The 26,802-nt window shown below is 37.5% G+C and overlaps 1 protein-coding gene across 4 annotated transcripts in view; it reads left to right on the top strand.

Annotated features, from left to right (window-relative positions):
• The window catches only part of FBXW11 (F-box and WD repeat domain containing 11), a 67,623-nt gene that overhangs the window by 19,739 nt on the left and 21,082 nt on the right, over positions 1 to 26,802 (top strand). For all 4 annotated transcript variants that reach the window (XM_026858028.1, XM_026858031.1, XM_026858030.1 and 1 more), the window contains 4 exons: positions 11,101 to 11,163; positions 12,239 to 12,464; positions 21,973 to 22,159; positions 22,972 to 23,062. In XM_026858028.1, coding sequence (XP_026713829.1) covers positions 11,101 to 11,163; positions 12,239 to 12,464; positions 21,973 to 22,159; positions 22,972 to 23,062 — 567 coding nt within the window. The remainder of the gene's footprint in view (positions 1 to 11,100; positions 11,164 to 12,238; positions 12,465 to 21,972; positions 22,160 to 22,971; positions 23,063 to 26,802) is intronic.

Here is a 26,802-nt window from a genome sequence, read left to right as displayed (position 1 = left end):
GGGGGGGGGGGGGGGGGGGGGGGGGGGGGGGGGGGGGGGGAGAGAGATTGGTGAGTTGAGATAGACACAGTTTAATAGGACATAAAAGGAAGGGAAAAGAATAATAATAGAATTAGAATATTCAAAACAAGGGATGCACGATGCAATTGCTCACCACCTGCCAACCAATGTCCAGCCAGTTCCCAAGCAGCAGCCCCTGGCCAGCTTTCCCTCTAGTTTATATACTGAGTGCGATGTCTTATGTTACGGGATATCCACCCCTCTGGTCAGTTGGGGTCAGCTGTCCTGGCTGTGTCTCTTCCCAACTTCTTGTGCCCCCCCCAGCCTGCTTGCTGATGGGGTGGGGTGAGAGGCAGAAAAGTCTTTGACTCTGTGTAAACGCTGCTTAGCAACTACTAAAACATCAGCATGTTACCAACATTATTCTCATTTTAAATCCAAAACACAGCACTATACCAGCTACTAGGAAGAAAATTAACTCTATCCCAGCTGAAACCAGGACAAGCCCTTGGTGTTTTTGTGTAATCTTTTTATAACTTTTACAGAAAAAGTTGTATAGAAACATATTCAAAATCTGGCCTAAGTTTTGCTGATCCTGGGGAAGAGCAAAAACCAGAGAATGAGAATAATTCTGGTATAGTTCTAGTGGCCAGGGAAAGCAAGAAGGGATATAGACCAAGAAGTGCCAGAATCTGGCCTTAGAAAAATTAGAGAAAATATGTAGGCATGCTTGGAGGAAAATACTGAATGTTTAATTGAAGCTTATAGCTTCTTTTGGTTCTCCAGTCCTGGTGTATTAGTATTTAATGCCAGTGAATTTGTGGCTGTGGGCTTGTAGCTGTTTGGAGTTAAGCTTATTTTTAAATTAGTTGTGTGTGCTTAAATATATGGTATTTGTGTTCGTTGTTCAGCCACTTTTGTCAAGCTGGAAGTATATATCTGATGCTTCTCTTCTGTGCCATTTTCTTGTTTTGCTCAAGGGTTAGAGGGCTGCAGATCTTTTCTAGATCTTCAGGGAAGAAAGAGGTAACAAGCAGCAGTGTACGTGTTTAAGCAGTAGTGGATATGAGAAGAAAATTGATCAGGTTTTGAAAAACTGGCTTAATGATCTGGATCTTTAACTGGCTGCGTTGTCTGTATTTCAGATGCCCATTAACGTCCTGTTCTTCATAAGGCTTTTTAGACACCTTTGTGTTGAGCCTGTCTTCTGGCTGACACGTTGAGGTAACTAAATTTGGACAGAGCTCGTTTCACATGGAACCAGCAGCAGATCTGAACCTAAATTCCCTCTGGGAATCTAGGAATAACCCTTGAAGTATTTTAACTTTGCACCAGGCAGCCAAGTTGCAAATGTAGTTAGGATTAATATAGGCTAATTTATTTTTGATGAATCTGAAGTAATCTAATAACTAGCTTAGCCTGAAATCTGCTTCTGATCCTACCTTTAATCTGAAATACCGTTAACAGATTTAGCGTGTAGGGAGTGGTGCATTTTCTGCCTTGTTTAGCATGAACATAATGTACAAAATGTGCAATTTACAGCTTTTGTACACAGTTTTGTACAGCATGAAGTGCAATTTGGTTTCTGCCTTGAATCTGACTCAGGGTGTCCACACAATGCACTTTAGGAAACTGTACTCCCTTTGAACTACTTGGCTGGTAGGAGGTGCATGCAAGCTGGTTCAGGTCATTGAAATGTGAGTGCTAAAGTAGAAATAGTATGTTGCAGGGGTGCATCAGTTAACTCTAAAATGTTTTGGCTGCTTATGGAGTCCTTGAAGTCAGCTGATGTTTGTGTGCTTAAAGTCCTTGGTTAAAGTGGTTCTTATGGCCGTGCTAATTTGAACAGTCAGCAGTGAAACGCAACTTTCTAAATTGTTTTCCTATTACAAGTCCTGTAAATGAATAGATGGGTGAAACTGAAGAGGTTTCTTTGCATCTGCTCTGGAGGGAAGAAAAGTTAATGTACTCTTGAGCCAGTATTTTCCCCTCAAGTTTTCATTTGTGATGCGGTTTGTTTTATTTTAATACTGGAAATAAAAACTAAAGGGGCTCTTTACCAAGTTACTGAGACAGTTTCCAAGATAGTAAATACTACTTAATGTTTCCATTATACAAAAAAAAAAGCTTGACATACCTATTCCGGTCCTTCTAACTGCCTAACAAAATCCAGTTATTTAGGGTAGCTTTTAGTATAGTTGTAGAGGCATATGGTCTGAACAAAGATGTAGCACAGGACAAGTGTCCCTGATGCAGTGGAAGCTCTGAAGACATGTTGCATTTATTTCAGTAGTTTCAACAAGTTCACTGTATAGGTAACACCATTTGAACTTTCCCTTGAGTCTTAAATGTATAGAGAAAAACCTGCTTTACTTCAAGATGGATTGAGATTAGAAGTGCAAATAGGTTTAGAAAATTTAGATGCACCATTAGCAATATTAGTGCAAAAGCAGTGATAGTAATTGTAGCTGAGAATTTGAGGTAATTTCTATTAATTAAAAAAACCAAAACAAAACCCAGTAAAAAACCTTGCTCATAGTGTCTGTGTACCTTCTGACAACCATAGCCATATTTCTGTTGTGAACATTTTACTGTTAAACTTATTATTTGTAGGTGGAAAGTATTTATCTTTTGGGGCATTTGTACTATGGAGTTGTGAAAGTAAATTCAGAAGTGTTTTAGGAAGGTGATTGCAATCATTTGCAGTAATATCAGTGATAAGCCTGATCACTGCTTTAATATACTATTTAAGTATTGAGATTTTTCTGTTCTGGGCAAGAATGTGGATTGCTAATGTACTGCACACATACAGTATCTGCCAAGAAAGGCAGAGTGACTGTATAGTTAAAGGCGTGAACTGAGACAGCTGAAAAACAATGCTTGTAAGATGAAGACATAATTAAACCTCCTATTAGCCTGGGAAAGGGCTCAAAGTCCAGTTGGTTAGAAAATAAAGCCAGTTTTTAGCTGAAGTAAAACATGATCAGTAAGCCTCAGGTGGAGCACTGCAGTAAGACTTACTGCCTGCCACTTATGCTGGATGCTCTTTCACAACCTAAATTTTTTTTTATTTTTATCGATTTAAATTTTTTCAACTACCAGTTTGAGCTGAGCAGGTAGGCACTGTAGAAAGTGTTACAGCAAGGCTTAATGTAGCCCCCAAACTTTGGCTAGCCGAATTTAAAACTGCATTTGCCATTTTTTTAGTAAGCTGATTCTGCATAAAACTGGTACTTTCTGTTTTGAGGGGCAGATGTAGAGAAAGTGATTAAAAATATATATATGTATATATTTGGGACTCATTTATATTCAGCAAAATAGTTTGCATGATGTGCAAGTTTTGCAAGCCTTCATGGTTGGGTACTCGGAATGGTGCAGGGATGAGTCATCAAATTGCTACAATTACACAATTCAGTACTCATTGTCCTTGTAAATACAACATATTAATATAGGATGGATACAACCAGTTTTTGATTAATGACTCTTTACTCCGGACAGAAAACTAAATGAGAGTTAGGGTGTCTTTGAAACAGTTATGCAAGGAATATATTAGACATGATCCTGCAGTACCTGTTGAGGTAAGCCTGCCCCTAAGAAGTTATAAACTATTACATATTTCCAAAGGGGGGAAAAAAAAAAAGCATGGAGAGCTTGAATTGGCTGATGGATCAAAAGCATCTTCCTCATCTAATTTTAGAACTATACCTGCTGCTGAAAACACTGGATATCTCTTGGGGTTGCAATAATTGTATTTTTTTCTAGTGACATCTGCTCAGTGGAAATTCAGGCATGCTAGAAAATAGCTCATAATTTGGGCAAAAGTAGCACTTTTTTTGGTCGTTGTTTCTTATTACATCTGAAATTGTCTTCTAGCTTAATCAGTGAATAATAATTTTTTTTTTTTTATACTAATCTTCATGAGAATCTGTATGACACTATTTCTGAAGTTCTAAAAACCAGCAGGGTGATTTTGGTGTTATGGTACTTACTTCATTGGTGGTTGGGCTATGAATTAACAAATTAACTGCTCTGCCGGGTGGTTTCAGACTGCAGTTTGTGCATACAACTGCCTATTAAAAGGCTGTGCCATCACCAAAAGCTTTGTGGTGGAGTTGAAGCTTTTGCTTAGTGTTTCATGGAGTTGGATCAGAATAGTAATTCTCAACTGCTGATCATTGTTGTACATAATTTAATTTTAAAAACAAGTTACATAGTTTAGTCCTCTGTGGACACAGCCCACACTATCTGACTTCTGAGACTAACTGTTAAGTCAGACTTACTGAATATTAAGAGATGCGCAGTTAGGTATTTACATAAAATCAGCAAATTAATTTTGTAATGAGATTAAGGTGAAGTCTGAAACTTTAGAAACAAAATAGTGGTACAAATTGCCAGTTATAGAAGCTTTAATGATTAAACAAGATAATGTATTTACTACCTGCTTATATTCTTCTATATCCCAGAAATAACTGGGAATATTTAGATGAAGAATGACTTGAGATTTTCTTTCTCTGAGCAGAGACAGGAGCAGTTGACTTGTTTTTGAGGGATTTACTGCTCTGGACAAAACTTCCTAAAAAATAGGTCCTTGAGAGGTGTTGAACCAGGTGTGTAAAAGCATTAGATATCATTTAAAAACATCATGTACAACTTGTGGTCAAACTATAGTGTTTTTCATTACTAGAAACACAAATGCGGTGACTGTCTGCTGTTATGATATTTAACCTATCTTCCTGTAAACTTTTTGGTGATTAGTCAGATGCCAAATAAAAATGACACCTTTTTTTCAGTATGAGGGTTTTTTTCTAATTTTGCCTTCAGCTGTTGGATCTTGGTAGACTCTTTTAGTATTTCAAGTATATTTTTGTTTGAACTTCCAGCAATAACTGCACTAAAATAAAACCTGGCAACTGGGAGAATAGCTAGCTAGGTAAGAAATGAAGTGTATTGAGCTTAATTTGTGCAGATGCCTAGTGCTTACATAAATAATTTAAGCCAAAACAAGCAGTTACTAATACAGATATCAAATATAGACATCCATGGTCAGCAGAGTTAACTTTCAAGTTAGAATCATAGAATATCTCAAGTTGGAAGGGATCCATAAGGATTCTTATGTCCAGCTCCCTGCTCCTTGCAGGACTGCTTAAAATTAAATCAAGTTTAACCTGATAAACCTTAGAGCTTTGTTTTCAAAGTGCTTTATAGTGTTTATCTACCATTAAATATTTTCAAAAACGCTTTTATTTGGAAGGTCTTTTAGCCATGGGCTTTATTTTCTATTAGTCTCAAGGGACTTTTTTTTTTTGAATAAAGGTGTGACTTGTTTATCTCACTAAATTAAAAAAAATGTCTATTGTTATGTAATTAATGGAGAAATATTGCAAGGAACCATTTTCCATAGGCAACCTGAGTGAGGTGAAACCCTTAGCTGGAGGTATGTTGTTGCTGGTGCTGTCTTTCTCCTCTGTGAAGCCAAACATCTTTATTGACCAGATTTTAGTAACTATCCATACCTTTTTATGCTTACTCCTTTGATACGGGAATCTTTTATGTCATTCTTCCATTTATAGTCTATGGCTGTGCTTCTGAAGAAAGTTGCAGTGGTTAGGAGAAGTATACTTTGTCAGTGACCGCCTATTTCTGACCTGTCGTTTGGAAGCTGTGATGTTTTTGCAGTTCTTTGCAGACTGATACGTACAGATTTTGAGGGATGCAATAAGTAAGGGATTTGGTCCTTGTTGTGAGAGTGTTGATTCACGTCTTGCACAGTTGAAGTTAGTGATTCTCCAACTTTGTTTAGTGTTTGTGCTACAGTATATTTTTTATTGAGTCTCTCAGTAGTTAAAAGAAGAAAACCCCCTCCTATCCCCAATTAAGTATCAAGATGATGTTAACAGACACTGTCTAACAAGTTAGATTAGAAAATGGCGACTATTACATCCTAAGGAGAGGCTTGCTTTTAATTTTGAAATACTTCATTCGGGGCCTTCTGGCTATATTAAAAGCAGTAAGCCATGAGGGACACATGCTCATCGCCCTTAGATGGTAAAGATGGTTACCCAGCTTTTTTCCTTACCATTGTGGTCCAGTTGTCACACAGGACAGTAGATTCCTCTTCTCTTCTGGGTGAATGTGTAATTAATACCTTCAGCAGTCCTTGTGCTGGCAGAGCTGGTTTCAGAAGGAGATATGAGTATACAGAGCTTGATCTTAATCTGCTGTGTTTGACTTCAAGATATTCAAGATGTGATTTATTAAAGATAATCAGAGCCTGTTTAGCTGAACTGTTTTGATTAGTTTTGCTTATTTTGTAATTTTAACTGAAATTTCCTGTTACTTTTTTCAGTGAGTGTGAATTTTGTCAAAAGTTAGATTTTTAAAGACTTAGCTAGGTCTTTAACTCAGATCAAAATTACTGGTGTAGTCTCAAGGGTAGTGAGACATAAGAGTTCTTGTTTTCTATCACTTTCCCTTTTATATATTAATTGAAGACTGTTATTCTTTTATTTGAAGGTAATACAGCTATTGTCTAGTTTTGTCCATCATTTGTATCCTATGAATCCATTCTTCAGTAGGGAAAGGTTTCTCATCAAGGAAATTCAGCAGTGTTGTCTAGATACTCCTGCCACTTGTGTCTTGTCCCAGTTCCCAGGATTACTGCTATTGCTTCTGTAATTGTTCTCTCAATACTAGAAGTAAAACTCGGTTAAAGAACAAAGCTGCACCATGCTGTTTCTTTTCAGAGTCAATTGACTAAAGGCGCTCCCAAGTCCTTTGCAAACCCAAGCATTACCTGCCTATAGCTAACAGAAATCTGGGTAGCCCATACAGGCTTGTTAGATTTCTGCTATAAAAGATGATTTTTTTTTTTTTCATATATCTCACAAATGAGATGAGTCTTGTAGGCTGAGTGCCATTCATCTACAGAAAGACTTAGGTACCTTTGCACCTAATGTCATACAACTGTACATATGTGCAACTGTTATGTTTGAGACACCACTTTTAGTGGCTACCAGGTATCTAATGATCTTAATTGAAACTGTCATTTATGAAATTTTATGATACCTATGAAATTTTTGCATTTGGGGATCATTCATGGTGGTTTTTATTTCGGAAGCTTTTCATAATCTCCAAAGGAAATGAACTTTATGTAATTATGCTCATCAGTACCTCTTTCTCCCCAAGTAACTTTTGGACTGTTTGCCATGTTCATCTGCATCTCATAGACATCCCAACGACTTATGCTATTGTGGAGCAGAAAGACTAAAGAAAGCTTGAAATTGCTGCAGAACTAGGCGAGGAATAGGAGATGCTAATCTTCAGGAAACAAGCTTTTAAAATTCTACAGCTTGTAGAGCAATTTGTAAATTTTACTGCCATTGCTGGTTTTACAGTTAATGAAAATACAGACAGAGGCTTTTCTTATTCTAACTTTATTCAGTTGGGTTATAACAACTATAAGGCAATGGAAAACATCTATGCTGAGACCCATTGTTACCACTTCACTGCTGCTGCCATTCCCAGTAGGGGATGGGGAGCATTTATTCCAGGCTGACTAATTAAGGAGTGACAGCTGGTTGGAAATAATCATTCTACTTTTGCAAGAGCTGTGAGCAATTTAACAAGAATTTCTGGAAGAAATGAACTTATAAACAGGATTAATTGACGATATTTAGAAGCTACGCTTCCACTGTGAGAAGCTGCTAGGCTCTTGTGGTTGTGGGAGTAAAAAAATCAAGCCTGTTCTTTTGGAGTCTGCAGACGCAGGTCAGTGGTATTGCAGGGTCTTATGGCCTTGCCAGAGTAACTGGAATGAGAGGTCAGTGTTTGCACCAGGTCTTGATGCTGTTCAGCAGCAGAGCTGCAGTTAAATGGAGTCCATGTTAATGCCATGTAAAGGTACTTGGGAAACCTGCAGAGGCAGCCACGATAGCATTATGTAGAGGGTAGGTGGAGTACAGGTTGAGAAAAGGGAAGAGCGTGATGAAGGGAAGAGTTGAGCTTGTAGATGCCTATCATTTTTCTTGCCCAAGAGCTGGAAGTCTTCCCAAGGACTAGTGACACCAGCTGTTAGGAATTTTGAAATTCTTCTTTTGCCGATTGCTGTGGATGCACAAGACAGATTAGAGTTGTCTAATTGCATCTTCCAGACCACAGGACAGGGCCCACCAGATCATCTTTTAGTCTTCAGTTAGTAGGCATAAGTGCTTTAGAGACACATTAGAGTCTGAGTTAGGATGTAAGTGATCTGGGGAATGTCCCCAAAATTTGTGTTTAAGACTGAAATAGAGTGAAGTTATTAGGAAGAGAAGATATAATAGGGAAAACAAGCTATATAATTGGGAGCAGAAAGGGAAAGAATGAAGTATTAAAACCCTTGAGCTCTAAAATATAGTAGAAAAATGTGGAGTGAGTTAGGATGGGAGAAGAGAGAAAAAGCAATAAACACTGTAGTAGTAGATACCATTAAATTAATGAATCTGCCTACGTACCGGTTAAATACATAAATACAATGTCAAATTTCCAGCCTAAAAATCAATCCATGTGGTATGCCCTCACATTCGTGGCCCAGATGTTGAGAGGCTGTGGAAGTATCTCTCAGCAGTGGTACTGCCTGTGCCAGGTCACCCCTTTGTGGATCTCGGACACTGTCCTCTTAGCAAGGATGCTGCCCTGATGCTCTGAGGGAAGAGGGACAAGTGGAGAGGGGCAGGAGAAATACAGTTGTCCTACTTCTTCCTTGTATCAGTGGACATGCCAGAGATGTAGCATCTCCCTAAAGCCTGCTATCTAGTTTTCTTTACATAGTCAGCAACAGAGGCACAGTAGGATTGAGTAGGTGCACACCACAGACAGAAACTTGCTCTGCAGTCAGTAGCCTAGTGTGGTGGAAGTCTGATCATTTTGGTGATGTTTGTGTTCTTGCACACTTTGTGTTACAGTGCTGCTCTGCTATAGCTTTTTCCTAGGTTCCTAGTGTGAAAAGATGTAACATTTAGGAGTCAGTCCTTAGGCTACATCCTAGGAAAGTTAGCAATGATCTCTGAGGTGTTTCCTAATAAAGGAGCAGAAGAAAGCAATGGCATTGATGCTGTGACCTACTGAAGGCAAGCTAGGTTCAGCCTAAATTGATATATTGTGGGATTTCTGCTGAATATGCTGACCCAAGCCATCCATGTTTGATATTCTCAGTGAGAATCCCTGATCATTGTTCTTAGCTCACAGGATCGATGCATATTTTTAGCCTTCAGCTGTAAAAGGGGATGAGTTGTTCCTTGCACATTTAAGGACATACTAACTGAAAACACTCTTAACATATATTCATTGTAATGAATATTTGTACACATTCAAATTTGAAATAAAATGAAAATATAAAACCCCACCCTGTGTAATTCCCTGGAGTCATGTTTGCTTTGCAAAATAGTTTTAACTGGTGTGGGCCAGTTGGGTACCAGTAAGTCGACAGCTGATCTGTGCTCCCTCTTGTGGCATCATTTGTACATCAGTGATAGTGCTGGTTATGAACAGAGTGTAGTTATAAAGAACAGGAATGGCCCTCAAGAGACTATAAGTTTGAAAATGTGGAAAGCATTATTTATTTATCCGGCGTTACTGTTCTATGTCCAGAAATACTAAAATATATCTGTGCAGTAACACAAACCACGTACTGCCTCTGTCCGTTTTTGGATTCCACACTAGCCATTTCCTGGGCTTGTATTTGTCATTGCCATGAGCGTCATAACAAGATAGACTTGAGTTTTTCCATCACTCAGTGGACATAGTTTTCATAATGTAATCTTTTGTCCATGTACTGCATGTTTTGTCCTGCCTAACTGCAAGGCAGAAAAGCATTAAGATAAACTTCAGACAAAGCAGTACAATCAGGTGGGGGAGGCAAGCTTGCCTCTGGGGTAATACTGCTAATTTTTAAAGTTTTCTGCTTTGTGTGGTACATTCCTTATGCAAGAAAGAGGAGGAGAAGAAGCAGTGAATGCTTTTGAGGTGGAGTTGTGTTTTGAACGCGGTGGATGTAGTTGTGAAGAGGTTAATCCATAATCTGTGATGGCAAGAGTAAAGCAGTTTTGTGATTTATTCCATCATGTGTTTTGACTGTTGTTCCTGTTTCTGCTGAGACAGCTGATAGAGGGGAATAAGGCTGAAATAAATACAGATAATGTTTTAAGACATTCAGTTTTTCAAGATAACCGTCTGCCGGTTAACTGGTGTCTCCTGGGCATGAATGATGGAGAGGACAGAGTTGGCAGGAAGCTAAATGAGCAGTAATTGCCTAGGTGTGGGGTACTGGTGAGTAGGTAGAAATAGATGGTTAATTTGGTATGGACAGCAAATGGAGCAGATAATTAAAAACAAAAAGGGAAGAATTTAGTGAAAGATTTTGTGAAACTGAGGTGAGCCCTGAAGGAAACATTTGCAGCTGGATGTTTATAGAAATTCTTACATCTCATTCTCAAACAAAAGGGAGGAAAACAGTAGGGAGGAGCAGTTATGATGTGGGGAGAGCACTGTAATTAAGTCAGGGTGAAGAAAGATGGTGACTGCCAAGGGTTTATAGGACGCAGACTATGGCAGTGAATTACAGAGGCGTTCTGCAGAGAACGGTCCCTCCTTGTGGTAAGCTAGAGCTGGAAAAAAAATTGTATTGTGTTCCATATAAGTAGTATGTAGTGATTTCCCCGCCCCCCCCCCTCCCCGTCCCCAACTAGATGTATGCAATTTAACTTTGGCAGAAAGTGCTAGTTGATTACTTTGACAGGTTTAATTACTTTGGCTTGAGTAGGATGAAAGTGAATTTATTTCCCAGTGAGAAAAGCGTTGAAAGGCTGCATGAAAACCTGTCAGAAGAAATTGAAGAGGGGTTGGGGAGTTATCTTTACAGTAAATGGAATTGATAAACATGTCAGTTAAAAGGGGAATTTATTTATAATACCCACGTTTTGTGGCCAGAAATCTTTGATAATTCTCTTCACTGGGAAAATGAATTTTATCTGTTCAATTGATTTTCTTTTTCATAAGGCTTGTAGAGCAAGGAATTGCCATAGAATAAAAAATTAAAGTCATAATTCTTTTTTTTTCCCCTAGAACACGTCAGTAATGGAGGATCAGAATGAAGATGAGTCTCCAAAGAAAAATACCCTATGGCAGGTAGGGCTAACATTTGCGTAGAGAATTGGCATGATTTTATATGTTCCAGCTTTTGAGATACCAAATCTTGCGTCTGCATAATCATCCTTGTATGTAGTTGACTGTATGATCCTAAAATTAGCTCAGCCTTCAAGTGAAGGATGACGCCGATGAATAATACTTGAGAAATTACTAGATCTTCTTGGATTCTGTGGTTTGTGCTGACCTTGAAAGCACAATTTTGCGTCAAAGGATGTTTGGGAATACAATTCAATGTTTCTGAGCATGTGACTGTTTAAAAGGAAAAATTTGACACCTTCACATGGCAAGGAGTTTGCAACCAATTTGCTTTGAAGAAGTCTGGAAATATTTCAGAGAGCTGACAGTTATTCCCCAGCAGCCCTCTTGGTCTCAGAAGAGCCTGCCATCAATCTCTGGTTGTATTTACTAATTATCAGTAAGTCCTGGGGTGGTGTTTTTGTATCATCCTTATTTGTAGCTAAAGCCCCCAGGATTTTAATGATGTTATTATGTGGATATACCAAACATTGACATGAGCTGTTTTTCAAAAACAAAACAAGCCCTTGACATCATGTTTTCATTTATGGATAAGCAGTTCAGTACTGACATGAGGGTCTTGAATTTTTGTGTTCATTAAGAGTGTAATACTCACCTTTGGTATGTCTCTAAATGTGTGTTATTTTAATGGCTGGAACCTGTGTAAATCATTTGTGGAGGCAGACTGCAATATGCTACAGAGGCAAGCAAATATGCATCAGAAACCACTGGTTTAATCTGGAAAAGTTTGTTCTAAAAAGAATTAAGTTCCTTGCTGTTCAAATGGTAAGAGCTGTAAGAGAATTAAAGTTTTCAGTGTAAAACGTAACTTATAATTATGCTTAAAGTACTTTAATTGATCTTTGTCTATGAAAGATGAAATTTATATGTCATAACTCACCGCTTTGAGAATTTTTTTAAAATTTAGTTTTGTTGATTATTTCTTTGCATCTTCTCACATTTTCTTCCTTGAGAGACTTCCTATAAAGCTGTTTCTATTGTTTATATTTAAATACTGTTATTCCTTTTCTAAAAACAGATAAGTAATGGAACTTCATCTGTGATTGTCTCAAGAAAAAGACCATCAGAAGGAAACTACGAAAAGGAAAAAGACTTGTGTATTAAATATTTTGACCAGTGGTCTGAATCAGATCAAGTTGAATTTGTGGAACACCTTATTTCACGAATGTGTCACTATCAGCATGGACATATTAACTCTTACTTGAAGCCCATGTTACAACGGGACTTCATCACTGCGTTACCAGGTAAATGAATATTTATTTTAGAAGTGGAGCATTTATAAATACTTCTTTTTGTCTAATACTTTGGGTGTATGCAAACTTTTTGGAACATCCTCCAGATTTAGATTGTCTCATATAAACGAAGTGATGCTTCTCAGTCAAAAGAAGGGCAGGAGGGTAGCTGGTCATTCACTTCTGTGATTAATTGAATTGGCCACTGGATGCCAGTGTTGTTCCATGTAAAAGTAGTTTGAGTAGTGTATCCTGAAGAATAGTTTGTGCTTAAATGGGAACTCAGTTGTCACAAAAGTTGTATCTCTGCAAGCTCTGGTCTAAATTCCTTTTTCATGGGTGTAGAAAATACTACAGAGGTGCTTTCATTTCTGAAGTCTTTATTACACTTTATTTTTGTTCTGAATTTCCTAAATCTTAAATATAAAGCTGCATGCTTAGATGAATGAATCTAGTTTGTCTGATCTTGTTACTGACTCAAGAACAGAAGTTCTTGCCCATTTTTATTGTATAGTCTAGCCATGATTCCTTCCTTCAGTTGCTCAGAACTCTCCTGGCATTCATTGGTGTAAACCTGTATCAATTGTTTGAATATATGAAACCTGTTGTTACCCTTGCTGTATACATTTCTTCAAAAAATACAGAGCAGTAATAACTAGGTATATAGAATCTCTATCTTTCAGTCTTCTAGTAAGTTGTATATACTTTTCCATTAATTTCTGAAAGGAATTGTGTTCCTGGATTTTTGTGGCTGGGGAGAATGATTCATTTGATTCTTGGAAAGATAAATCTATGGACATTGATGCCAGAGTGGGAAATAAACATGAAATAAATGGTTAAAATGTTCTGTTTGCCACTGGCAGTATAATAGTAGAGATTCACACCTGCCTGTGAGTAAGTAGACTGTGGATGTTATCCCAAAGATACCCAGATACAACAGTGAACAGTGGGGGTGGATGAGGAGGTGATACAAATTTAAAAGGAAATGGAAACTGGTAATTTCTTGAGGAGAGGCACCACTGAAGTGAAGTTTCTTTAAAGGTTGATCGTATTACAAGCTCTGAAGCTTTTCTAGGCATCGATGTCGTTAGGTGGTCTTGCATGTATGGACTTTCCTGTTATCTGGGACAGAATGCTGCTCGGGTGTTACAGGTTTCTGTTCTCTATAGTGCTGCTATATTTTCACACAACCTGGAGGAATTCAACTTTTGGAGGTGATGAGGGGATGCTGGCTCATCTGTAAGTGTAGTTGAAATGAGCTTCTTAATAGTTGGAGGGGAATGAAGAACATGGGGTAGACACAGGAAGTGATACAGAATTTTGTATGTGCTCTATTTTCTTAAATAGGCTTAATGTGAAAGACAACTATGAAAGGGAGGGAGTGTCCTTCCCCCCCCCACCTCAGTTTCATGGAAGTTATTTTATAGAAGACTTAGCTTATCTGACCATACACATAAAAAAGAGCACTTGTTTCAAGTGAAGAGCTGACACCTTTAGTTAGTGTGGATGTTTATTCCAGCTTGTTTTCAAAATATTGAATATTGATTTCTCTAGGGAGCATCTGGGCTTAACTAAAAGATAAAGTGAAGTAGACAATCATGGGGATCACGTGCAAGTATGAGCTTCAATTACAACTTTTTGTTTGCTTTTATACCTCAGGGGTGATACAGAGTTATACAGTTCTTTCATATTATATATCTATTCCTAAGAAATTTTTGAGAGCTGCATAAGCTGACACTTATTTACACCACATTTGTATATATAAATATATATTTATGTTTACAACTTTCATTGTTTTTTAAAGATGTGAATACTGGGGACTGTTCCCATAATCAGCCTTTCTTGAATATAATGTGGTGTGTGAAGAATATCTGTATAAATTTACCCAATTTGTTGGCCTAAGTTCACATTAAAAGATAACAGTGAAGTACTACCTTTTAAAAGCTAGTTACACTTGTCTTAATTAAAATTCCTTTGTTTTAAAGATAATTAGGTTTTGCTTGCTACAGTTCCTACTGATTTTACACCTGTGAGAATGCAGGAAAAATAGAAAAAGTTTGTGGTATCTGGCTTCCTTTCACTTCAGTGGAAAAAAGTGATAATTCTTGTGTCCTTTTCTGCAAGCGGTGGCAGAATGTTTAGTCTGCAGGGTCTGTTCGTACAAGTTGGGCTGTGGTTGGGCTCTTTCCTTTACTGCTAATCACTTGTCGTGGAGTATGGCTAATCCTATATCGGCTAATGCAAGTCCCAGTGATCAGAGTGGCTCAGAAGCCTGTACTCTGCCAATGGTGTTTCCTCTAGCATGTCAAAAACAACTCTCAAAAGGCAGTGGTGTATAATGGACAGCATAATTGCAAGAATAACTTATATCACCTCTGTGCTTGTGATTCTCTTAAATTATCTTTAAGATGTTAATATTCCTTGCATGGTCCTATCCAAATTGTGCCCTTTCCTTAATAAAATTATAGCTTTGACCCTTGAGCACTGCCTTGTCACCCGTGGTAAGGAAAGTCCCTTTCATATCTGTTTTGTGTGTTAAAACTAAGAGAACCATATGCTGTGTTAGGCAAGTGAAACCCTGCCAGGCTTCTTTTGAAATTTGTTTCTAAAATACTAAGAGCCTGTGCAGTTGCATGATCTAAGTGACTGTTTTTTATCTAATGTTAGTCAGTTTTATGGAGTTGATGTCCCACATTTGGTTTTTTTTTTCATACAAAGTGATATTTACACATTGAACTTTGAAATCCTTGTGGATTTTAATTGTTTTAATTTATTACTGAAATTCAACAAAACCGTAATCTGGTACCTATAGTCAAGAGCAGCTGTAATTTTTCATCATTTTCTATAACACTGCAAAAGCTCTTGTAGGGAGAGTTGGGAGTAATGTTTTTCTTTGAAGAGTGTACCAGTAAATGCTAGATGCATTTTGCTAAAGAAAATTCATAGGGATTAGTACCTATTTCAGAACCTGTTTATAAAACTAAACCCTTACTGTCTTTTAATGTAAAATAGGTATATGCAGCTGTTTCAGGCCTTAATGTGACTTAGTCCTGCATGTTGTCTGAAATAATTATAGTATGCCTGTCTAAGTATCTGTGCTTTGGACCTGTTCCTACTATGTTAATTAGGGTAAATATTTTACTTGATGTCTTTTTTTAATGTGAACAATTTAAATCTGTGTGCTTTTGCAAGCAGTAAAAATCTTTAGAATAGACTCGATGGCAAAGGAAAGCATTTGTGTATTTGTGCTCAGTATGCAGCTTTCAAGGCTTGTTGTATTCATAGAAGATTGCTGTATTTTAACATCAGAAAACACTTGAGTTTCCAAATTTTTAAAAATCTTGTTTTTTAGCTGTGACCGGTGTTATGCATAATTGTGAAAATTATGCATCTTAATAAAGGACTTCTGCCTAGTAATTCACAGTTGATGCTTAAACCCCAAGGAAATACTGGCTTCATAATGAACAGGCCCAGACTGATATGCATACACGTGTGTGTGTTATCGCTGGTGTGGAGATGTGGTAGTTGATGGCAGTTAGCTTTTAATGAAAACTTTAGTTCAATTAAGTATTACGAGCATTTGGTACTAGGATTACACCATAAGCAGAGTCTGAAAAAGCCTTGGGTAGTGAAGTGAATAAAACCAAGCTTGAGCTCTTGTCACTTGGTTTTTGTCTCTCCAAACACTTAGTCTGATAGTTTCATAAAACATTCTTGTGCTGATAGCAGTCAAGTCTAAATCTTCTTGAGAACATTCCTAACCTGTAGAAAACAAGAGTCATCTAAGGAGAATTTTCCTTGTACTTTGAGTTTATTTGGAGAGTTACTTTCCTTAGAAACAGTGTTCCAGCCCTGCTTCTAAATGCTTGGTATGTATGTTACAGTGAAATGATTTGTTTTAAATTGGATTTTGAGAAGGACCTGAGTCTTAGCCTGATATTTCTCAGTTCTGCTCATGCCACAGAAAGTCACCAAACACATTGTAATATTCAGTCCCATTTGCACTCTGGAGTAGAGTCGCTGTCACGCTGTTTCCCGAAGTGGAGGAGAGGCTTTGGTTTGGGATGCAGCGCTCTGGTGGCACGGTGGGGTTTATACCTCTCTTTGTCTGAGGAGATGGCATTAATGACTCCTGGTGCCTCAGCAGTGGTTTGCCAACTCTTCATCTCTGCTTCCAGTCGTCTTATTGACAGCCAGAAATGACAACACTGATCTCACCAAGAAAGGCATAGCTTTTGGTTGAATTGTTGGTGATACCTTGGTCATGCAGGTCGCATTTCCAGACTTGAAGCATGAGAGGTGGCTTTGGATTCAGATTTTTGCAGCTGTTTTTCGGAGGATTAGTTATTGCTCTTTCAAACGCGGTTGTGAGAAAGACTGAATAATTGCACAATATTCCTACTTTTTCGTGTACCATTGTTCTTAATTAATCTGGTTGTGAAATACAAAAATTCTATTTCACAAGGAAAAGAAAACTAAAAGCAGTTGAACATAAGTTGATGAATGAATACGTTGTATTACTTAGGCAACACGTTCATTCCTAAATAGGAAATCATAAACCCAGGGACTTCAACAATTCTATATTGGCCTCATGTTGAAAGGTGTTAGGATAGAAAGCAAGCTCTGGTGTGTGTTGTCTACCATCATGACTGATCCAAAGACATTTTTTATGATCTCAAAATTGGTAGACTAAATCAAATTCTTCTGAAACTACTTAAATGACATGTATGTTCTTACTTGCACAAAGGATTTGAAATACAACATGGATTTCTAATAATGGAATATGCTGTGTGCTGCATATGGAATTCCTAAAGTGTTTGTGCTTGATTCAAAACCACTTGCCTGCTATTGATAAGTGATGAACTAGTCATGACTCTGAAAGGCATTTTCAAGTTCCATTTTCAAGCTGACCTGTTCAGTGTCTTCTGAAAGATGATGCAGGTATGCTAGAATAGGGGGAAAAACCCAAAACCACCACCAACAAAAAAAACACAGAACCATCCACTTGCTGAGTTCAGAGGCAGTTTGGCAGTGTAGCCTTTTTATGAGGTTGTTTTTTAGTAACTTTACAGCACCTCAGAGTTCTCATCTCTTTTGGTGGAGAATAATTTAGTTTGTTGCCAGGAGATGGCAGTAACAGATAAACTTCTAAAATATTATTTCCTGCACAAATATAATTTGACCTTCTATTTGTCACTTTCTCCCTTGGCAATTGTTTATTTCACATGTTCATGAACATGTCAGGTTCATAATCTTTACATTTAAAATATTGCTTAAAACTGTAAGCAAAGCGTTAGCAATATATTCAAGTGCCAGTGTGACTACTTTGTCCCATAACCTTTGTTTAGTACATGGTTGAAATAAGTGCAGAGTTACAGTTTGCTTAGTGCCCTTTGACTAAAAGCGTTTAAGTTTCCCTCATCTAAGAAGGCTAGTTTACATATGATAATTGTTTCACTAAATTATGCCAATTAGGAAAAATTACCCTTCTCAACTTTGGAATGAGAAAAGCATCCAGTAGATGTTCAGCACAGATCCTGTTGTTCCATCTTTACCAGCACTAAATAGCAGTGTTTTGACCAAAATGGGCCTAAGGATGGCTGTTTCTTTGGCTGTACAGACAGTTTATTTGATGAACTTTGCATCGTTGATTTGCTCATTCATTTGCAATCTTTAAGGTACATGAGTAAAGAATTTTACACCTTAAAAATGCAGACGTTGAAAGATTTGCCTGTCATCAGTGTATCTTGTGCTCCTGGCTTTTTTGGGACCCAAGCATAGCTGGAGTATGCTTTTCTTCTAACAAAAGGCAATTAAGGTCATCTGCAAAGGTTAATTTGATGTGTGCCTCTGCTCTTCTGCCATGCCACCGCTGATTAAAAATGCCTTTCACACAGAAGGGACAGAACAGCATCCTTGTATCTCAGAGCTGGAAGCTGAAAGTCGGTGCACTTGTCATTCTGCCACACTTTGTAGAAATACTCTTTTTAATAATTTTTGGGTCTGCTGGTTTAACTGTTTACTCCTAGTTTCTTCTAACTTCTTCCAAACTTTGCAGTCATTATCAATTCTGTCATTTCTTAGCACTATAGTCTCATTTATTGACAAATATTTGATTAAATATCCCTGTGTGGGGTAAGTATTAATATGCTTTTAGCCTTGGACTATGGTACACATGCTGGGAGGATAGTCAGTGCACTAACTTAGTACTCTGGAGAAGGAGGGGAGGGTCATCTAAACTCGGATGTTGTATAGTGGCTATTGGAAGAAAAACAGTGCAGTGCGATGGGAGTCTTAAATACCTTTTGTATAGGAATCTCAGTGTACTGCTCTACTGATGCAGAGCTTGCAATTATGATAGTTAATTGCCATATCCACTGCACTGTTTGCTTTGGGAACTGCAGTGCTTTATGTAGAAGATGCTTCCTCTTTAAAGTATAATGTGCTCTGTGCTGGGAAAATACGTAGAGCACTGCATTGGGTGATTACAACATTATAGATATATTAAGACAGTGACTTGCTTTGTATAGGCTGATCTTAAGTTGTTGAACACAACTATTTTGTACTAGGTCTAAAATAATTTAGATCTGTTCCCATGAAAACATGGAGTGTGTCCTGTTCAGGCAAAATCAGAATAATGCTTACTCAGCAGACGTGTTTATTTTTTATCTAGCTGTGCACAACTAATTAGTTTGTCATCTTGATACCCAAGGATTCATGATTTTAAACTAACTCTTGAAAATGACCTTGCAATGATTATATTTTCTGGAAAAACTTCGAGAACTGATTCAAATCACATAACATCACATAAATATATCCTAAGTAAACAGTATTTAGAATCTCAAAGTTGTGGCTTACTAGAAAAAAATGGGATGTGGCAGACTGGAAGGCCCCTTTTACAATGTATTTGAATGCCCTGGCATTTTCTTCAAACTGGTGATGTAGGATATGGTGCAGCTTAAAGCTGTTCTGAGACATAGTATTGTTAGGAGAGAATTTGCTGGGTTGGAAGTGGTTAGATTTGAGACCCACCGGTTATTTGGACCTTGTTGCATTTCAGTTATTTGAAACTGTTACTATGACTGGTATTGAAAAATTTGTATAAACCCAATTTACTTTCTATTGTAGGAGCTTTCACCATTCTTCAAAACCTTTTTAAAGTTCTTGAAATGATGTAGAAGAAATTAACAAATGCCCTTCAACTACATGGATGGGTTTCTCCTTTCTATTGCTGTTCATTTTTACGAAGACCATGCCAAATTTAGTGTGCAGTGGACTATGAACACACTTTCTTAATTCTTAAAATTAACAGTAGTTTCTTTGATTTTTCAGGACTATTTGAAGCCTAAAGTAGGCTGTCATGAGATAAAGTGAAAAATTAAATAGGTCGCCATCTTCTAGTTTGAAAGATTTTTTTCATGCTTGGCCAACTGGCATACGTTATTTGTGAAAATGAAGTTATTCTAGATCTCTAATTTAGTGGAGTTTTGGGGAAAGTAAAATTGTAGGTCCTTGGAAATAAGTAACACTCACCAGTGGATAATTTTTTTTTTTTTTTTTGGGGGGGGGTTGGGGGACCACCAATGACACTGTAGTTGGAATATGAACAAGAAAAGTTTGATTGCCATTTTATATTTAGTGCAAGTATGTTATCTAAGTGGTTTTTATGTATGTACCTTTACTCAACTACATGTTCTTAAATCTAACACCCTCAGCAGGAGACAAGATCTAGGCAAAGACCATAATCAAATGAATGGAGCGTTCCCCTGTTTTATGTCTTGATAGTTCTGTGGTGGCAGCTTACTGTATTCATCATCTTTATTGATGTGCTTATTTTTTCTGTCACCTTCAGCTTAAGAACCTAGTGTTTTTTGATAAGTGCTAACTGATATTTATGAAATAATATACTGCAGCACATTTCCTTACATAGACCTGCATCAGTGGGCAGGACCCCAATTCTGGTATATTTGAACTGCTGGCATGTTGAGTGCATTTACTATTTAAATCTAACCCTACTGTGATATAAAAGGAGGGGGGTTAGTAAGCTGCTCCTGGTAGCTAGGATCTTCATGATGAAAGTCAGTGTTTCTCCCATCTACTTAATAACTATTGCCTGTTGACCAACATACCTTGTGCTGCAGGTGAAATTAAAGCTTGAGAGTCACCCAGGTAGATCTTGTTTCTGGGATGTCTAAGTGCTGCCAAAGGGCTTTCGGTTGGAGTGATGTTGTTTTACTTGGAAGTTCTCTTGTGGTATATTGCTGAACTCATTCTCTGACCCAGTAAAGCTACCATAATCAAATCAGCAGTATGCAGACTCGTACGTTGCTCCGTTGCTGTAGAAAGTAGTGAGCCCCACGGGCGGGAGCTCAGTAGATGCAGAAAAGATGCTAAGATAATATCTGTTCATATGGCTATTGTAAATGCATTGGGAAACCTTTGTGCAGCTAAACTAAATTTACTTTGCATTGGAATTTATGGTTCAGAAGCTGAGCTGTCACCTCTCATTATTTGAGAGTTGACTCCTGCTGATCCTGAGGTTTCTCAACTGATTCTCACACTGGAGGCAATTGCATTCATTGGTCCCCAAATCAATGCTGTATTTAATGTCACATTCTGATTTACTCAACCTGAAGTTGTTTCAAAAAACTTGTCCCTCTTGAATTTTTCTCTAGCTGAAGAGAAGTGTCAAAACCCCCAGCTTCTAGTATAAGTTATTCAGTAGTAATTTTTATAAGTGTGGAGTCTAGTGACGGTGAACCATGAATTGGGATAACTGCCTTGGATGTTAAAGCACCATTTGCTATTAATGAATTACTGTCAAACTCATTCTCATTTATTTCCCCTTCCTACATTAGGCTGTAGTGTGTGATGTCTCTGGCATATGGTCTACCACCAGAGTCCTGAACAAAATGCAAGAGTGAATTTGGCATCTTTATATTATAGAAAGAACTTAGAAAAGATGTTCTTGCATTTGATACAAGCAAGTTTTTGCAGAATCTGTGCCAGTGGTTCTACTGGACATGTCTGTATTTGTTTCTGTGGCGTCCTGTCTTCTGCTGGGTTGAATTATCTTTTCATGTAAGGGAATAGTAAAAGAAATCTGTTTTTATTTTTTATTACTGCTGCTTAGTAAAGCACTTGCTTGAAGATAATTATCTTTTTAGATCATGTAGCGCAGTGTATTATGTGCTCAAAAAGTCCAGGTTTCTGTGCCCAGGAGAAGCAAAATGCTTTCTGCTACTTGCATACTATGCTGAATTTTGGTTTGCATTTGTTGTCCCTCTGTGGAAATGGGACAGTCCAGTGGGAAGACTGTACTAGGAAAGGAATGAAGTATTGGAGATGTTTTGGTGTACCTGTTTGGATTAGTTTGTAACTGGTTCTTCTACGTTTGATAATTTATCACATTGCTCCAGTGTCTTAAAGCTATGTTGGCTTTCTCTGAATGTATTGCAAAACTTGTTCAGTAGTTTACTCTGAAGTGATTGACATTTTGATTGCCTTTATTTCTTTATAGAGCAAGGCTTAGATCACATAGCAGAAAACATCCTTTCCTATCTTGATGCCAGATCACTCTGTGCAGCAGAGCTGGTATGTAAGGAATGGCAGAGAGTCATCTCTGAGGGAATGCTATGGAAAAAATTGATTGAAAGAATGGTACGCACAGATCCGCTATGGAAGGGACTGTCAGAAAGAAGGGGTTGGTAAGTACCTTGACAATAACTAAATTCACTTTTTTAAAGCATTCTTTACAAATTTCCCTAATCACAAGCTCTGCCAAAAAGTAAGTTTATAGTAAATTGGTATCACTGAGATCAATATCTCTGCTATGGACTAGTGGAGGTAGCTATGGTGAAAGCTTGTCAGCTCCCATTTCTACTGTGGCTTTGTTTCTTGTTCTTCTGTGCACCAATGTCTTTCAACGCTTTCTTACGGTAAGTCTGTCTGCGAATTTGTAACTTCTGTTTTTCAGGGAGAACTAACAGTTAGCTCACAAAAAAAATCTAGCAACAACATGTTTTTTCTCGAGCAAAGTATTTCCAGTTAAACTTCTGTTTTCTTGAAATTTAAAATAGCTGATTGGGCTGCAGAAGCCTATCTCAGAGAGAAATCATTTATGTTTGTGGCAATGGAGTATTTCTGTTCTTTACCGAGTACCTGAAGAGATGCAGTGTTCTAATTTAGAAACCTGTTTTTCTGTGCTCTCTAGTGGTGTGCCTAAGAAAATGCATACTGTAAAGAGCAAGAGGCTGACGCCCTGCTGGCTAAAGCCTTATGAAGCAGTGAACCCTAATTTGGAAAACCATAAAGAATACACTTGCTCTCCTTTTAGTCTTGGAGATTTTAAATACAGCTGTCAAATTATAAAGTCACAAGGCTTGTAATGGCAGTACTAAAAATTCTTAAAAGTATTCTGTGAGAGTATGTCATAAGGTTTTATTCTCCGCAGATTTTGAATTACTTAAAAGTTTGGTTTCTTTGTGGTACATTGAAAAATGTTTCTGGTTCTTTCTAGGGATCAGTACCTGTTTAAAAACAGACCAACAGATGGCCCCCCAAATTCATTTTACAGGTCCTTATACCCAAAGATAATACAGGATATAGAGGTACGTTTTCTGATATATATCATTTTCAGGAGAAAGAATGTTGCATATTGTAACGTGTTTCACAGAACCATCTATATTGGATTGGAGCAGTGAAGCTATTGTGTTTGTATCACTACTACTTTGTGAGCTCTGGCTCTTCAGACAATGTAAAAAAACACCCTCAGCAACTTACTGCCACAGCATGTGCATTAAGTGTTAACGCCATCCTTTTTGCATTTAAGGGGTTTTGGAACTCTTCTGGGACTGTGGATTTTAATAAAAATAGCTGTTTTAGGACACACACTACTGTTAAGACAATTCCATGTATTGCTGAATGTTCTAATGTTACGCTCCCTTAGGTGATCTGAGGGTTAATGCCTTAAACACCAATCATTTAAAACATTGCTCATTTAGTAACATACTACTTCTAAAGTGGTGACTGTTGCAAATACAACTTACTTTACCATATGGGATTTTTTTCCTCCCTCCAGTGGTTTGATGAGAACAATAATCAGTCCTACAACAATAAACCTAGGTAAAGAAACTGCAGAAATGACTGTTCTTCTCTTTGATTTAAAATTTTCCTTATTTTGATTAAGATTTATGAAGTTGGGCTTGCTCACTCATTTAAAATGTTTCTGATAAATCAGGATCATTTTAGTGTTTTGCCTACCAGCACAAAATCTGTCTTGCTCAGTTTGCTGTGTACCCACCACAAAACTCCTAAGTTATACCGCAGACTGTAATGGATTTATTTCAACCACGTGATGGATGTGAAATTATTGGTCTGAGATTCATTAGTGGGAAAACACGTGTTTTCATGTTTAAGACTGATGTGAACTAATGGAATCATTCTGCTATGGCAAATGTGAATTTGTGTTGCTTGGCACTCAGTAAACAAAATTATTCAGAACTCTTAACCTATCTGTAAAATGTATCTGCTGGAACACATACTCTGCTTTTCAATTAATTTTATAACCCTTGCTGCACAACTTATAAACGTATAAAGAACTAAGCATAAAATGTAGCCTAGGCAAAATAATACAAAACTTGCTATTTACTTGTTTGCTGATTGGTATGCATTTTATTATTTGAAGGGAGATGTCTTCTCCCTGTAAGGAATGACAGAGACAGATTGCAATAAGAAGCCCACGGGATTAAGGAGAATTCTTACTGTGATATTTTGCTGCTTTCTGCAAAATTCTGGCATAGTTCAGTAAAGAAAATGGGCAAAAAGCAGTGTGAAAACCTTTGTGTAGAACACTGAAACAGTTCAGCATTTTTATAGCTCAAATTTTTAAAGTTATTCTTCTGAAACCTCATTATTAGAGATGAGAGTATTCCTTTGAGGTGTTCTGAGGACTTTCTGAGGCCATTTGAACTGTCAAAATATGCTATGTAATACTTTGATTCTTTAGTTGCTGTAGATTTGCTGGTATAATGCACAGAAATGAAGCTCCTTAATTGAACAGTTCTTGCTAGAATTAAATAAGTAGGAAAAACCCCAAACTCTCATGCTTCTCATCACCAATGTCAATATTAAATGTAAAAAATTTCCAATCTCTGAATATCTGGGAGTGGGGAAATGTTATACCACTATAAATATACTGTGGTAATGAATATGTTTCTTAAACTAAATTTCATTACATTAACAATAAATACATTAAACCTTGAAATTAGGAGAAAAATATGTACCTCACAGCCTGAGAAGTAAGGGCTCATGCATTCAGAATTGGTGTTTGTAAGTAAAGTAACACAGATTTGTAATGCTCTTTTGAACCCTAACTTTCACAGTTTCAAGCCATAAATTTTTATTTTTCATTATATAAAGCTTAGATGGATGATGTGATAAATGTAGAATATGCAGAGTAAGGGGTTATCTCATGACAAGCTTTGAGATGGAGCTGGCACGATAGAGTATGCTGTATGTAAAACATGCCATGCCACTAGTACTTAAAAATAGTAACGTGAGTAATGAGCGTGGGAAAAGAGTTGTCTTTTCTGTGGTGTACAAAGAGTAAACTGTAAGCTGTTACCATAGTTTCTGCCCATTCCAAACTGCCTGTCAATCCAGCTACTTTTACATATGATTTCCATAGTTTCTATCTAATGCTTATATCGTTAACGATGTTAAATATTACTGGAGCATGCAGGGAACTCCAGTGTGTCCCGAACTCAGGTGGAAGGAGGCAAGAATAGAGAAGCAGAATTAGGACTGTTCGAGGAAAATCTCCGGTAGTTCTGTACCTGCCATTCCATGCTTGTGTCTCTAAACCTATGAAATACCTTTGGTCGTTAGTGCTTGTCAATCACTTGGGGTAGAATTTAAGGTATTGGCAACTAACCTCAACACTGTCCATGGCTCATGGATACTTTGGTAGAGCAGTAAAGCTGAAAGTGGCCAGGACCTGTCAGCTGTGGGCTCTTGCTTCTGAACTTCACTTAAGCAAAAGTAAGTATAAGCCTCTGTTTGCCCAGATTCAGGAAACAAATGCGTCCTTGTCCAGTCTGCAGGAGTGGTGAAGTCTCTCTTTGAACGTTAATGGCTTCTTCCAGAATCATCACTGCTTAGTTTATACAGGCAGCGCATTTCCCACTCCTGATTCCTCGAAGCTGCTGAACTGGAGGGGGAAGGCAGAAGGATGGGGAAAGTTTCCAGCCTGGAGTGGGGTTAATGTTTCTGCTAATAGTCGAGGGTCCAATAATTCTTCCACTTCCAAAAGTCTATTACAATTTTTCTAGTAAATCACCCTTTAAAGTTCTTTTCACAAATTGCTTCCCTAAAGAATTGTCAAAAGAAGCTTTTAACACTGCTTAAAAATGTAGATGGTGAGTAATGATAACAACAAAACTTAGCTGTAAGATTAGGAGCACTTCTTAACTTTTTCCTCCCCTTATTCTGTTTTTAAGCCTAAAGTCATGTTCTCCCTCAGTTTCATACTTTTCCCATCAGTTTTCAGAGCAATGTGCAGAAGCTCTTAAATAAGTCTTTCATCTTAGCTGTGATGAAGAATTTTCTATCTCTGAATAATAAAATGTTTTTTCTTCAAATATTTGCCTGGACCTTTAATATGATCTTCCTGTTTCTGTCAGAGGGTCAGAGTTTAGGGAGCTAGTGAAGAGCCAAAGGCTACCATATTACCATTTATATAATTATATAAGTATTTATATGACATCTTGTGCCCAAAGGACTTGATTTTTTTTTTTTAATGCAGTAAAATATATTTAATGTAACACAAAAATCTTGTCATTCAGTATTTTACCCATGGACCACAAAGATTAATGAAATTCTACTAGACTGTTTCTAATGATGAGTTATTAATTTACTGCATCTGCTACTAAATTGGGTTGTGGGTAGAGATAAGCTCAGAGGAGAATGCGCTCTTTCCTTTGGATTGACTACAGAAATTGTAAAGTAATACAAAATCTGAATTAACAATTGGAAGGAAAAATGAGGAATGATAAATAGCAAATTTGAATTCTTTCCCTTGGGCTCTATTTGCATTTGGGGTCAGAAGTCCATGCAACCACAAAGCATTGTTAGCTGCAAGGTAATACAGGCAATGATTTGGCAAAATGAGGTTTCCTTGCCTCTCTGAAAATTTATTAGTGCCAATGTTTATTTCATGCCAAACACATTTTAGGAACATAATGTCACTTCTGAAATCATTGGGTTTGAAAATAAGAGGACATTTAGAGATCTGAAACCAAATTCTTGGAAAGAGGTGGTTACTCTCCACCTCCGCTGTGAAGCCAAATAT

This window comes from Athene cunicularia (genome assembly GCF_003259725.1).
Source record: "Athene cunicularia isolate RWA chromosome 13 unlocalized genomic scaffold, athCun1 chr13_part1, whole genome shotgun sequence".
In the NCBI taxonomy this organism is placed as follows: domain Eukaryota; kingdom Metazoa; phylum Chordata; class Aves; order Strigiformes; family Strigidae; genus Athene; species Athene cunicularia.
This window is presented reverse-complemented; position numbering and strand designations above follow the sequence as displayed.